At 39.1% G+C, this 13,850-nt stretch overlaps 1 protein-coding gene across 1 annotated transcript in view; it reads right to left on the minus strand.

The window, feature by feature from the left end:
- The window catches only part of LOC134541550 (uncharacterized), a 112,175-nt gene that overhangs the window by 36,876 nt on the left and 61,449 nt on the right, over positions 1-13,850 (minus strand). The window contains exon 2 of the mRNA XM_063385064.1: positions 1,273-1,516. Within this exon, the coding sequence (XP_063241134.1) occupies positions 1,273-1,516 (244 nt within the window). The remainder of the gene's footprint in view (positions 1-1,272; positions 1,517-13,850) is intronic.

The raw sequence follows: 13,850 nt of genomic DNA on the forward strand, positions 1-13,850 counted from the left end.
GGAATTTAGACGCATGCAGTATCGACAGCAGAGCAGACCTTGATGACTTCCATGGCAAACGTTTCAACAGTGTTGCAATGGTTGTCAACAGAGCCAGCGACTAGGGGCGAACCCAGGATTGACTTCCGGGTGGAGCACAAGTACTCTGGACCTAGTATAATATTTGGTCATTACTTTAGAAGTCATATTATAAACGTGCATATTTTATCATTTTAGGGGGAAAGTGCCCCTGTGCACCCCTCTAAATCCGCCACTACCAGTGACAATGATAAAGGAAGCAGCAACTGACCGTGTTCCATCAACTGACTGTACTTACTGTGAGAGCATCAAAACCTGGAAAATTCGTGATTACGTAACACACAATGTAATAATATCTCTGAACGCATTAACCATCAGTGCAACGTGTGTTGTAGTCAGTTTATACATTACAGAAATAAAAAAAGCACATGTGGTTTTGCAAAGGACTGATTAAACATTCATTAGAAACCAACTGTGGATTCTGTGACAAAACATTTGCCAATATTCCAAGATCAAATTCATTAAATACACCATTGTCCTTTTAATGAAATCGAAAATACTTCGGTGTGCGAAAAAATGTGGTACACCAATTAGTCGACCAGATAAAATGAAAAGACATGTCAAGACAAAATGACTTGCATCGTACTCTAAAAAGACTGTATATATTGAGAAACGGAAGAAATTTCCTATTTTTATTTCTTGTAGCTATTATGTAATAAATATTTATTAGCAATTTCGTTGTTTTTTTCTCGAACCTGTTATTATTTGTAATTTTAAACAATTTTTTTTTGCATTAGTTAAGTAATAAACCAAACACTGTAATCTATCGATTCAAACGTAATTTTAACAAGTGATTTTTTTGATGATTTTTTGGATTCTTCCCGAATTTCTAAATTTCTAATTTTTTTTATGAATTTAAAAAAAGTTTTCATTAAATTCTGGCATTAATTACGGATTTTCAAAATGACGGCCATAACAAAAATAGCAATTCGAGCGAGTGATTGGGGCACTCGATTCTAAGATCGCGGAAATTCAAAATATTAAGCGTGGCGAAAAGTGCAAACGATGTTGTTATGAATCAATTGACGGGAAAACTAAAATGACGGGCTCAAAATGGTGGCCGGGGTTAAGGTCAGTATAAAAGGTCAAGGTCATCTAAGGTGACTTCCGTGCTGTCGCAATCCCAGATGGCTGTCGACGCTCAACAATCCGGACCCAGAGGCAAGTAGTGCTGGCAGGTGGGTGCAGGTGTACCTGGGAAGCTGGACGAGACGAAGTGGTGCGTGCCGCTGTGCGCCAGCAGACCGCGCAGCTCGTTGAAGCTGTCCTCGTCGCTGGGCAGCCCCAGGGAGGCCTCCAGCTCGGGCTGGCCGCGGTCGGGCGGCAGCAGCAGCTCCCGCAGCACCTGCTGCTCGGAGGGCAGGCGGTTGTCGCGCAGGTCGGGCCGCGCCAGGCCGGCGCGCGCGCACAGCAGCAGCAGCACGAGCGAGGGCGCCATCTGCGGCCAGCAGCGGCACTGTCAGTCCTGGTGTCCCCTTGTGTCTCCACACACACGCACACTCCACATGGGACACCGCGGGTTTGAAACAAGCACAGCATTTTACATTAATACAATGACGAAGAAATACAAAAAAAAAAAAAAAAAAAAAAAATCAGAATATAATTTTTTCAAGTATATATAATATTATCTTTCCAAAATCTTAAATATTTAATACTGCATTGACATAGGCTCAAAAATAAAAAATAAATAGTTATGCAAAATTTTGACTAAATGCAGAAAATGAACTTATGTTTTATAAATGTGAAAATGAGCTAATTTAGGCAAGATAAAATTTATTTATCAAGAAAATAATTTTTAATTAACAGTAGTGAATATTAAGACACGTTCGCGCCATTTTAAAACCGAGCACGCAAATTTTCATGAGAGGCAATAACTCACGGCTTACACGAAGAAATTACCTACAGAAATGAACCATTGCCACTGTTGCCTTTAGTGATGTTGAGAACCCACATCTAATGACTAGGATTTTAGTTAGGGCCATATTGAAGGCGACTAAAGTGTATTTTATGCAACACCTCCTCCATAAACTAATACGGATCTAAACTCTAAACACAGACAAAGTCACTCCATAAAGTCATTTTACACCCTTGTTGCAACATCAAATTCAACTTTAGTTAAACCCATAAAAAATTAGTAGGTTAGTTTCTTAAATTAAATTCTATATGTTAAAGGATATTGAAGTGTCGATATTTCTTTAACCATTTTCGTGATGTAGACCTGACATATTAGTTTTGTAAATTCTTTTTAACATCTTTCATTTAAAAGAACGTAAGTGGTTTCGTGTTGAACGTGTTTTCTCCGTGCACAATTCATAATATTTGTATGTTGTAACTTAATATTAAACTAGCTAACCACACTAATTTGCTCCACAAATTTCGTTTTGGTGCATGTAATGTAAAATGGTTGGATATGATTGTAACGAATTACAAACATCCTTATAAAAAAGTACAGGTTTTGTAGTTAAGATCTTATTAAGCATAAAAAAAACTTCTGAACTTACAAACTTTACATTTGTATAATAATATGATAAAAGACTTATTTGAAAATGTTAAATTACTATTAGACATTTAAATCTAATTTTGATACTTATTTAACTTCAAGATTATCATTCACGCATAAGTATTTATAGCTATTAATAAGGTGTGAATATGGGTACAAATAAAATATCTTAGAACACAAACTTTATTTTAGTGATTGTAACAACATGTATTATTGACGCCATAAAATGGGGAAACCTACGAATGAGATATGAATAGTAAAAATATATATTTTTTAATGAAGTAAATCCATTTTCTAGTAAAATCATGTATGATTTCAAACAAATCACGTTGATCAAAAGTTTGTTCTAATTAAAATTATTGTATAGGTTGAAAAAGAAAAATTCAATAAACGCTTACTCTGCTTATGAAGTGAATCTATTAAACGAATGGGAATTGGTTATAACGGTTTTATTCCTGGTTCAAATTTTGCTGCTCACAATTATTTCCTTTTGAAATGGAATTAAAAATGTACACAATGAATGTAAAAATGACATTACTGTTTGTATGGTTTCAGTATTTCTGGCTTGATATTTACAGCTTTTTAATTAACGAGTTTCCTGCTTGTCACTGCAATATAACCGCCCAGAAAATCCCCTAAAGCCATGAATAAGGAAATATCAAAGTAAATGTCAGCATTTGCGTGGCTTTACTGAACCCTATATGAATGTTTCATTCGTTACCAACTATGGAAATATTGTCTACAATAAATGTAGTGAGATTTCATAAACTCATATCTAATCAACAAAGTCCGTTTTATATTACGTGTGTCATACTTTTAGGTAGATTTCAAAGACATACTACCTATTGTAACTGTTTCCATGGTGCGACTTTCGGAAAATTTTAACATTGATTTACATTTCATGGTACATAGATATCAAACCAATAGTCAACTCATAAGTTTATACATATATATCCCAAGTAGTATATAATAGTATTTCCGAGATCAGGCCTCAGGCGGTGGATTGAAGATTGTCGACCGCCATCTTGGATTTGTGACGTCACGGCGGCAAAAATTCCTCAAAATTCCTCAAAATTGACTCAAAATGACTCAAAATTTCCCGTTTTAAGAAAAAATTTCCCGTTTTCGAGGGAAAAATTCACGTTTCGAGGGAAAATTTCCCGTTTTAGTCCTTAAAAATCCCAGCGGCTAGAAATGTCCTGATAGAGGCTTAAGCATCCTTAACTCAAGCCTCAGTTAAGCCTCTATCAGGATGTGACCTTGACCTTTGACCTTGACCCCGACGGCCATCTTGGATCCACCATCTTGGATGACGTCATTTCGTTTTCTCGAACATTCCGGCATTGTGTTATCCGCCATTTTGAATTATGACGTCATCGTTGCAATTTTCGTTACGGCCGCCATCTTTAAATTTATTATCCGATTTTAATGAAAAAATTTAAAAATTATAAAAAAAGTAAATAATAAAAAATTTAATAAAATATTTAAAAAACAAACATTTACGACACGGAGCTCGGAGTCCTCGGTTCAAACCCGACGAGTGCAAAAAAAAAATAAAAATGGCATCCGATCCTTCCCCCCGCGGTGGCTGCAGGCATACTGACTCCCACCACTTTTTTTCAAAGCATATATATCGTCAGGTAGTATGTCGTCATGTCCGCCATCTTGTCCTCGTCTGCTGGAAGCCATCATCAGTGTATCGTCGGCGAGAGTGCGCTGACGCCATGTTAGTTTAATTCTTATCCGCTAGAGTGCAGTAATCATTTATTATTGCTGAGACACCCGACATCTTGTCATTTGGCCGCCATCTTGAAAATCCGTAATTATTTAGCTAGAAATTCGGGAAAAATTCCAAAATTTATTAATAAATATTTAATCTATATACTGATTGATTAGGTCGACTAAGGTCCTTGGTACGATCTAGGACGATGCAAAAAAAAGTAAATATAACATCAATTTAACATAATAGTAACAGGTTCGAGGAATTAAACACCACAAGTTCTTTTACAAACATAATATTTATTACATAATTTCTATTCTACTACAGAATCATTTGCGAAAGCCAGCAATCTTATAATCATTTAGTTCCGCAGCGGTGTGAAATGACTAATTCTTAGCTCCAATCGGTTTATACTAGACAGAGTCCAGCCAGAACCTTTACAGACATAGTCCACCTCTTCTTGACAGAGTTTCTGGATACCGTTTTTAACAGTTTGTTTCACATCGTTAGAACTGTAAATTACTGCAGCCGATGTCTTGAATGCACACTTCTTCACTTTGTCATCGAACGGATATGGCTTTCCATATATACAGTCCAACCACAAGTTATATTTCAAAGGTCCGTTTGTTGCTACATCATCAGTAAGCTGATTTATTATGTCCTCTCTGATATCATCAAGAAAATTACAAATGTCTTTCGACTCACCTAACGTATTTAAATAATAGTAGTCTTTCAATGTTCCACAAAATGCATACTGCGCCAAGTAGAAGCCATTATCGTTCACTTGTAATGCGCCGAACACAGTCTTAGGTTTATTTTCCTGTTCAGACGTCATACCAATCGGTTGCTGCACATCGGTTTTCTTGCTTGTACGCTCACGAGCCTTCAACCTAAACCGAGGAGTCGAAATTTCTGCAGGTAGTTCAGCAGTAGGCACACGGACTTCACCTTTACAGTTTTTCGCATGTCGTCGCAAATTATCAATTCTAGTAAACCATTCATGACACTCATCACATCGAAACTTCATGCGAGATAAATTCTTCGCGCATTTGCTCCGCTCATGTCTTCGTGCATCTTGAGCAAATGCGAACGACGTATCACAGTAGCTGCAAGGATACCGTGGTGATGAAGACGAACCTTTCAGACGCGATCCAGATACTGACGTTGCCGCAGTTGCACCATCTCCAGGCATACTCTCATGAACATCAATGCATCGTTGTTGCGCCGAAACCTTTACTTTCTCCCGAACAGCAGGACCTTTGCATGCCTTCATGTGCGTTTTCATATTATCTTTTCTGGCAAACTGCTTATGACATTTCTCACAAACAAACATTTTACGATATAGGTTCTTGGCACATTCGCTCCTCTCGTGTCGCCGAGCATTGCTGTTGTTTGAGAAAATCTTGTCGCAGTAACAGCACCGATGTTCGTTAGTTGTTGTCGATTCGGCATCCATTGAAGTCTCCATTGATGGCGAACCACCGTTCGCCGTGTTTCCCTGTGCAGCCAGCACTAGCGGCATTAAAGTCTCTTCTGCTGGCGGTACCACGTCTGTTGAAGTCTCCTCCAGTGTTGACATCGACGTTGCCAACGGGATCTGCTCCACCATCGTCGACGCTGACGTCATGGTTCCCGCAGTCGATGGTACAACCTCCATCGAGTTCGTCGTTAAAGTCGGTAAAGATGCCATCGAGTTCGCAAGAACAGGTAATTACGTGATTAATGCACCAGAAGAAACAAACTAGGTGATCCTTACACCGACGACGTCAGTAACAAACTAAGCATCCTGTTGTCTAGAGCTCGCTTATATATACATGCACCGTATGGAACAATACGCTAGTCAAATCAAGAACCATTTACAATAATACTAGAGTCAAAACAACATTAAAGATAGAAGGACCATGAACGAAAAGGCAGCACATTTGGAAAGCACCGACAACGAAAAGGCAGAACATTTGGAAGCACCGACAAGGAAAAGGCAGCACATTTGGAAGCACCGACAACGAAAAGGCAGCACATTTGGAAGCACCGACAACGAAATGGCAGCACATTTGGAAGCACCGACTACGAAAAGGCAGCACATTTGGAAGCACCGTCATCGAAAAGGCAGCACATTTGGAAGCACCGACAACGTAAAGGCAGCACATTTGGAAGCACCGACAACGTAAAGGCAGCACATTTGGAAGCACCGACTACGAAAAGGCAGCACATTTGGAAGCACCGTCATCGAAAAGGCAGCACATTTGGAAGCACCGACAACGTAAAGGCAACACATTTGGAAGCACCGACAACGTAAAGGCAGCACATTTGGAAGCACCGACAACGAAAAGGCAGCACATTTGGAAGCACCGACAACGAAAAGGCAGCACATTTGGAAGCACCGACAACGAAAAGGCAGCACATTTGGAAGCACCGACAACGTAAAGGCAGCACATTTGGAAGCACCGACAACGAAAAGGCAGCACATTTGGAAGCACCGACAACGAAAAGGCAGCACATTTGGAAGCACCGACTACGAAAAGGCAGCACATTTGGAAGCACCGACAACGAAAAGGCAGCACATTTGGAAGCACCGACAACTAAAAGGCAGCACATTTGGAAGCACCGACAACGAAAAGGCAGCACAATTTGGATGCATCATCGAATAAGGAAGCACATTTGGAAGCTCCATTAACTAAAAAAGGCAAAAAGGAAGCACAAGTTACGAGATCTAAGTCTTAGTAAGAAATCATAATACAAGAAATAAAAACATTACATTCCTATAATTTAAATGATTTATTTTATTGCTTTACATTATACAAATGCAAGTACAACAAGTCAATATTGTATGTAGCCAGCATTCCTCAGTTCCTTGAGTATAAAGGATATTTCTTTGATGCACGAATAGTTTCCTGCACAAAGCGAACCATGTAGAAGTCTTAGTCGGTCAACCAATATGTTTGGAATCGTCTTCACCCATTTTACCGTAATAATTCGATGTTGATGATGTTGAAGTGTTTTCTTTGATATCATAAAATTACAAGAAAAAATATTTAAAAATAAAAATAAATTAATAAAAAATTAAAAAAATAAAAAAATGCATAAATTTCTGGCTTGTACAAGAACTCTATCTTTGCTCAACAATAATAAGTTTACAAGCTAGCAGAAACTGTTTATGCATTTTTTTATTTTTTTTATTTTTTATTAATTTATTTTTATTTTTAATATTTTTTCTTGTAATTTTATGATATCAAAGAAAACACTTCAACATCATCAACATCGAATTATTACGGTAAATTGGGTGAAGACGATTCCAAACATATTGGTTGACCGACTAAGACTTCTACATGGTTCGCTTTGTGCAGGAAACTATTCGTGCATCAAAGAAATATCCTTCATACTCAAGGAACTACGGAATGCTGGCTACATACAATATTGACTTGTTGTACTTGCATTTGTATAATGTAAAGCAATAAAATAAATAATTTAAATTATAAGAATGTAATGTTTTTATTTCTTGTATTATGATTTCTTACTAAGACTTAGATCTCGTAACTTGTGCTTCCTTTTTGCCTTTTTTAGTTAATGGAGATTCCAAATGTGCTTCCTTATTCGATGATGCATCCAAAATGTGCTGCCTTTTCGTTGGCGGTGCTTCCGAATGTGCTGCCTTTTCGTTGTCGGTGCTTCCAAATGTGCTGCCTTTTAGCTGTCGGTGCTTCCAAATGTGCTGCCTTTTCGTTGTCGGTGCTTCCAAATGTGCTGCCTTTACATTGTCGGTGCTTCCAAATGTGCTGCCTTTTAGCTGTCGGTGCTTCCAAATGTGCTGCCTTTTCGTTGTCGGTGCTTCCAAATGTGCTGCCTTAACATTGTCGGTGCTTCCAAATGTGCTGCCTTTTCGTTGTCGGTGCTTCCAAATGTGCTGCCTTTACGTTGTCGGTGATTCCAAATGTGTTGCCTTTACGTTGTCGGTGCTTCCAAATGTGCTGCCTTTTCGATGACGGTGCTTCCAAATGAGCTGCCTTTTCGTAGTCGGTGCTTCCAAATGTGCTGCCTTTACGTTGTCGGTGCTTCCAAATGTGCTGCCTTTTCGATGACGGTGCTTCCAAATGTGCTGCCTTTTCGTAGTCGGTGCTTCCAAATGTGCTGCCATTTCGTTGTCGGTGCTTTCCAAATGTGCTGCGTTTTCGTTCATGGTCCTTCTACCTTTAATGTTGTTTTGACTCTAGTATTATTGTAAATGGTTCTTGATTTGACTAGCGTATTGTTCCATACGGTGCATGTAAATATAAGCGAGCTCTAGACAACAGGATGCTTAGTTTGTTACTGACGTCGTCGGTGTAAGGATCACCTAGTTTGTTTCTTCTGGTGCATTTATCACGTAATTACCTGTTCTTGCGAACTCGATGGCATCTTTACCGACTTTAACGACGAACTCGATGGAGGTTGTACCATCGACTGCGGGAACCATGACGTCAGCGTCGACGATGGTGCAGCAGATCCCGTTGGCAACGTCGATGTCAACACTGGAGGAGACTTCAACAGACGTGGTACCGCCAGCAGAAGAGACATTAATGCCGCTAGTGCTGGCTGCACAGGGAAACACGGCGAACGGTGGTTCGCCATCAATGGAGACTTCAATGGATGCCGAATCGACAACAACTAACGAACATCGGTGCTGTTACTGCGACAAGATTTTCTCAAACAACAGCAATGCTCGGCGACACGAGAGGAGCGAATGTGCCAAGAACCTATATCGTAAAATGTTTGTTTGTGAGAAATGTCATAAGCAGTTTGCCAGAAAAGATAATATGAAAACGCACATGAAGGCATGCAAAGGTCCTGCTGTTCGGCAGAAAGTAAAGGTTTCGGCGCAACAACGATGCATTGATGTTCATGAGAGTATGCAGGAGATGGTGCAAGTGCGGCAACGTCAGTATCTGGATCGCGTCTGAAAGGTTCGTCTTCATCACCACGGTATCCTTGCAGCTACTGTGATACGTCGTTCGCATTTGCTCAAGATGCACGAAGACATGAGCGGAGCAAATGCGCGAAGAATTTATCTCGCATGAAGTTTCGATGTGATGAGTGTCATGAATGGTTTACTAGAATTGATAATTTGCGACGACATGCGAAAAACTGTAAAGGTGAAGTCCGTGTGCCTACTGCTGAACTACCTGCAGAAATTTCGACTCCTCGGTTTAGGTTGAAGGCTCGTGAGCGTACAAGCAAGAAAACCGATGTGCAGCAACCGATTGGTATGACGTCTGAACAGGAAAATAAACCTAAGACTGTGTTCGGCGCATTACAAGTGAACGATAATGGCTTCTACTTGGCGCAGTATGCATTTTGTGGAACATTGAAAGACTACTATTATTTAAATACGTTAGGTGAGTCGAAAGACATTTGTAATTTTCTTGATGATATCAGAGAGGACATAATCAATCAGCTTACTGATGTTGTAGCAACAAACAGACCTTTGAAATATAACTTGTGGTTGGACTGTATATATGGAAAGCCATATCCGTTCGATGAAAAAGTGAAGAAGTGTGCATTCAAGACATCGGCTGCAGTAATTTACAGTTCTAACGATGTGAAGCAAACTGTTAAAAACGGTATCCAGAAACTCTGTCAAGAAGAGGTGGACTATGTCTGTAAAGGTTCTGGCTGGACTCTGTCTAGTATAAACTGATTGGAGCTAAGAATTAGTCATTTCACACCGCTGCGGAACTAAATGATTATAAGATTGCTGGCTTTCGCAAATGATCCTGTAGTAGAATAGAAATTATGTAATAAATATTATGTTTGTAAAAGAACTTGTGGTGTTTAATTCCTCGAACCTGTTACTATTATGTTAAATTGATGTTATATTTACTTTTTTTTGCATCGTCCTAGATCGTACCAAGGACCTTAGTCGACCTAATCAATCAGTATATAGATTAAAAATTTATTTAATGAATTTTGGAATTTTTCCCGAATTTCTAGCTAAATAATTACGGATTTTCAAGATGGCGGCCAAATGACAAGATGTCGGGTGTCTCAGCAATAATAAATGATTACTGCACTCTAGCGGATAAGAATTAAACTAACATGGCGTCAGCGCACTCTCGCCGACGATACACTGATGATGGCTTCCAGCAGACGAGGACAAGATGGCGGACATGACGACATACTACCTGACGATATATATGCTTTGAAAAAAAGTGGTGAGAGTCAGTATGCCTGCAGCCATCGCGGGGGGAAGGATCGGATTCCATTTTTATTTTTTTTTGCACTCGTCGGGTTTGAACCGAGGACTCCGAGCTCCGTGTCGTAAATGTTTGTTTTTTAAATATTTTATTAAATTTTTTATTATTTAATTTTTTATAATTTTTAAATTTTTTTCATTAAAATCGGATAATAAATTTTAAGATGGCGGCCGTAACGAAAATTGCAACGATGACGTCATAATTCAAAATGGCGGATAACACAATGCCGGAATGTTCGAGAAAACGAAATGACGTCATCCAAGATGGTGGATCCAAGATGGCCGTCGGGGTCAAGGTCAAAGGTCAAGGTCACATCCTGATAGAGGCTTAACTGAGGCTTGAGTTAAGGATGCTTAAGCCTCTATCAGGACATTTCTAGCCGCTGGGATTTTTAAGGACTAAAACGGGAAATTTTTTCTTAAAACGGGAAATTTTGAGTCATTTTGAGTCAATTTTGAGGAATTTTGAGGAATTTTTGCCGCCGTGACGTCACAAATCCAAGTTGGCGGTCGACAATCTTCAATCCACCGCCTGAGGCCTGATCTCGGAAATACTATTATATACTACTATCACAATTTTGTGGACACGATAACTATTGCCATTTTTCACAAATCACTTCCAAACTGATTCATAAAATTTAGTTTTTGTAAAATCTCGGTCGAGTTCATAAATGGACAATATTCGACTAAAGGGGTAAGTAGTATAGGAATGGGGCCCCTAGGACACAGCTTCAGGCTGAGGTGCCTGAGGTGCCGACCGCCATCTTGGATTGTGACGTCACGGCGGCCATCTTGGAGGAGTGTAACGGGACACATCGTAACGGGACAAGTTTGACCTGGAATTTGATCCTCAAAAATCGCCAAAAATGACCAAAATTGGGCAAAAATTGCCCAAAATTCCTCAAAAATCGTCCAAATTTCAATTTTTTTGAAAAAAATTTCCGCCAAAAAATCTCAAATAATTCCACAATTCAAAAATTCGGATTTCGAAAATCCTCAAAAGTCGTTTTGTCTTAGAAAGAACCCAAATTCCTAAAAGCGGCTTAAAACTCCTAAGAGCTAGCCGCTCTAAGCCGTCGAGGACATGACCTTGAAAATTAGGATGCCATGGCAGCCATATTGGATGATGACGTCACTGTCGCAATTTCCGTTACGGCCGCCATCTTTAACTTTTTTATTTATTATCCGAATTTAATGAAATTTTTTTTTAAATTATAAAAAAATTTAATAAATAAAATTTTAATATAAAAAATTAAAAAATCATACATTAACGACACGGAGCTCGGAGTCCTCGGTTCGAACCCGTCGAGTACAAAAAAAATTAAAAATGGCGACCGATCCTTCCCCCTAGGTGGGTGCTAGCAGACTGACTCCCACCACTTTTTTTCAAAGCATATATATCGTCACCTAGTATGACGTCATGTCCGCCATCTTGTCTTCGATGCTGGAAGCCATCATCATTGTATCGTCGGCGAGAGTGCGCTGACGTCATGTTAGTTTAGTTCTTATCCGCTAGAGTACAGTAATCATTTATTACTATGACACTCGCCATCTTGAAATTCGGCCGCCATCTTGAAAATCCGTAATTATTTAGCTAGAAATTCGGGAAAAGTTCCAATATTCATTAAATAAATCACTCATTAATTTACATATTGATTCGATGGATTCCTGTCCTCGGTTCGATACCCGATCGATGCAATAATGTTTAATTTTAAGTGAACTATAATAATTTTAATAAATAATCATCAAAGTCCTAAATGAAGCAAAGTTTCCAAATCAACCATCATCCTATAAGTCATTATGGTCACCATCTTGGAATCGTGTAATTGTAATGCTAGAGATTCGGGAAAAAGTTCAAAATTCAATAAATAATTCACTCATTAAAGTAATGATTGATTGGATCGACTTAGGTCCTTGGTTCAATCCCTGGCCGATACAAAACAACTTTAATTTAAAAAAATACTAAAAAAGTGTTAGGTTTGAGAAAATAAAAACACCACAAGTTCTTTTAAAAAAAATTTTATTACATAAATTCAATACACTACTACAAGTACAAAAAAAAAACACTGAAAAATTACTAAAGCCTTTTGGATTCCTCGATTCAAACAGTCTTCTTATTGTACGGACTAAGCCTTTTACATGACTTTAAATGTCTATCCGATCCGGTCATCACCGCAGCCAGAGACGGACTGAAGTTCATATCACTTATATAGTCTCATTAGCCGGTACAACACATGAGTCAAATCAATAACCATGTTCATTATACGTCTCGGAGCATTTTTTATAATGACGATGTAAGCTATCGAGACGTGAAATTAGTTTATTGCACTTATTGCACTGAAATTGTATTCTTTGAACATTATAAGAACAACCGCTTCTTTCATGTCTGCGAGCATTTGAGGTGATAGTAAATGATGCACCACAGTATTTGCACTGATGCGAAGTACGCTCTTCATTAATTGAAGTATTCAATGCTGACGAAACTTCAGATGATGGTGGATCAGCACATATCGAAGTCTCCTCCAGTGTTGTCAGAGGCGTTGTCAACGGGATCTGCTCCAAAATCGTCGGCGCTAACGTCATGGTTCCCGTAGTCGATGGTGCATCCTCCATCGAGTTCGACGTTAAAGTCGGTAAAGATGCCATCGAAGTCTCAAGAACAGGCAATTACACGACTTATTCACCAGAAGAAACAAACTAGGTGATCCGTACACCGTCGACGACAGTAACAAACTGAGCGTCCTGCTGTCTAGGACCCGCTTATATACATGCACCGGCTGGAATAATACGCTAGTCAAATCAAGAACAATTTATTATAATACTAGAGTCAAAACAACATTAAAAAAATAGAAGCACCATCAACAAAAAAAAGGAAGCACATTTAAAAGCACCATCATCAAAAAGGAAGCACATTTGGAAGCACCATCATCAAAAAGGCAGCACATTTGGAAGCACCAACAACGAAAAGGCTGCACCATCATCAAAAAGGAAGCACATTTGGTAGCACCGACACCGAAAAGGCAGCACATTTGGAAGTACCGTCAACGAAAAGACAGCCCATTTGGAAGCACCGACAACGATAAGACAGCACATTTGGAAACACCGACAACGAAAAGGCAGCAACATCATCGAAAAGGCAGCACATTTGTCATTAGCACCAATATTCATTGGCTCCAATATTCATTGGCTCCATTATTCATTGGTTCCATCAGTCTATTGATTCCATCAGTCTAGTGACTCCATCAGTCATTGGCTCCTACAGTCATAGGCTCCAACTGTCTTTTGTATCATCAAATCCAAATATATTCGGCTAGAATTCTACGTGT

This window comes from Bacillus rossius (genome assembly GCF_032445375.1).
Source record: "Bacillus rossius redtenbacheri isolate Brsri chromosome 4 unlocalized genomic scaffold, Brsri_v3 Brsri_v3_scf4_1, whole genome shotgun sequence".
Classification (NCBI taxonomy): domain Eukaryota; kingdom Metazoa; phylum Arthropoda; class Insecta; order Phasmatodea; family Bacillidae; genus Bacillus; species Bacillus rossius.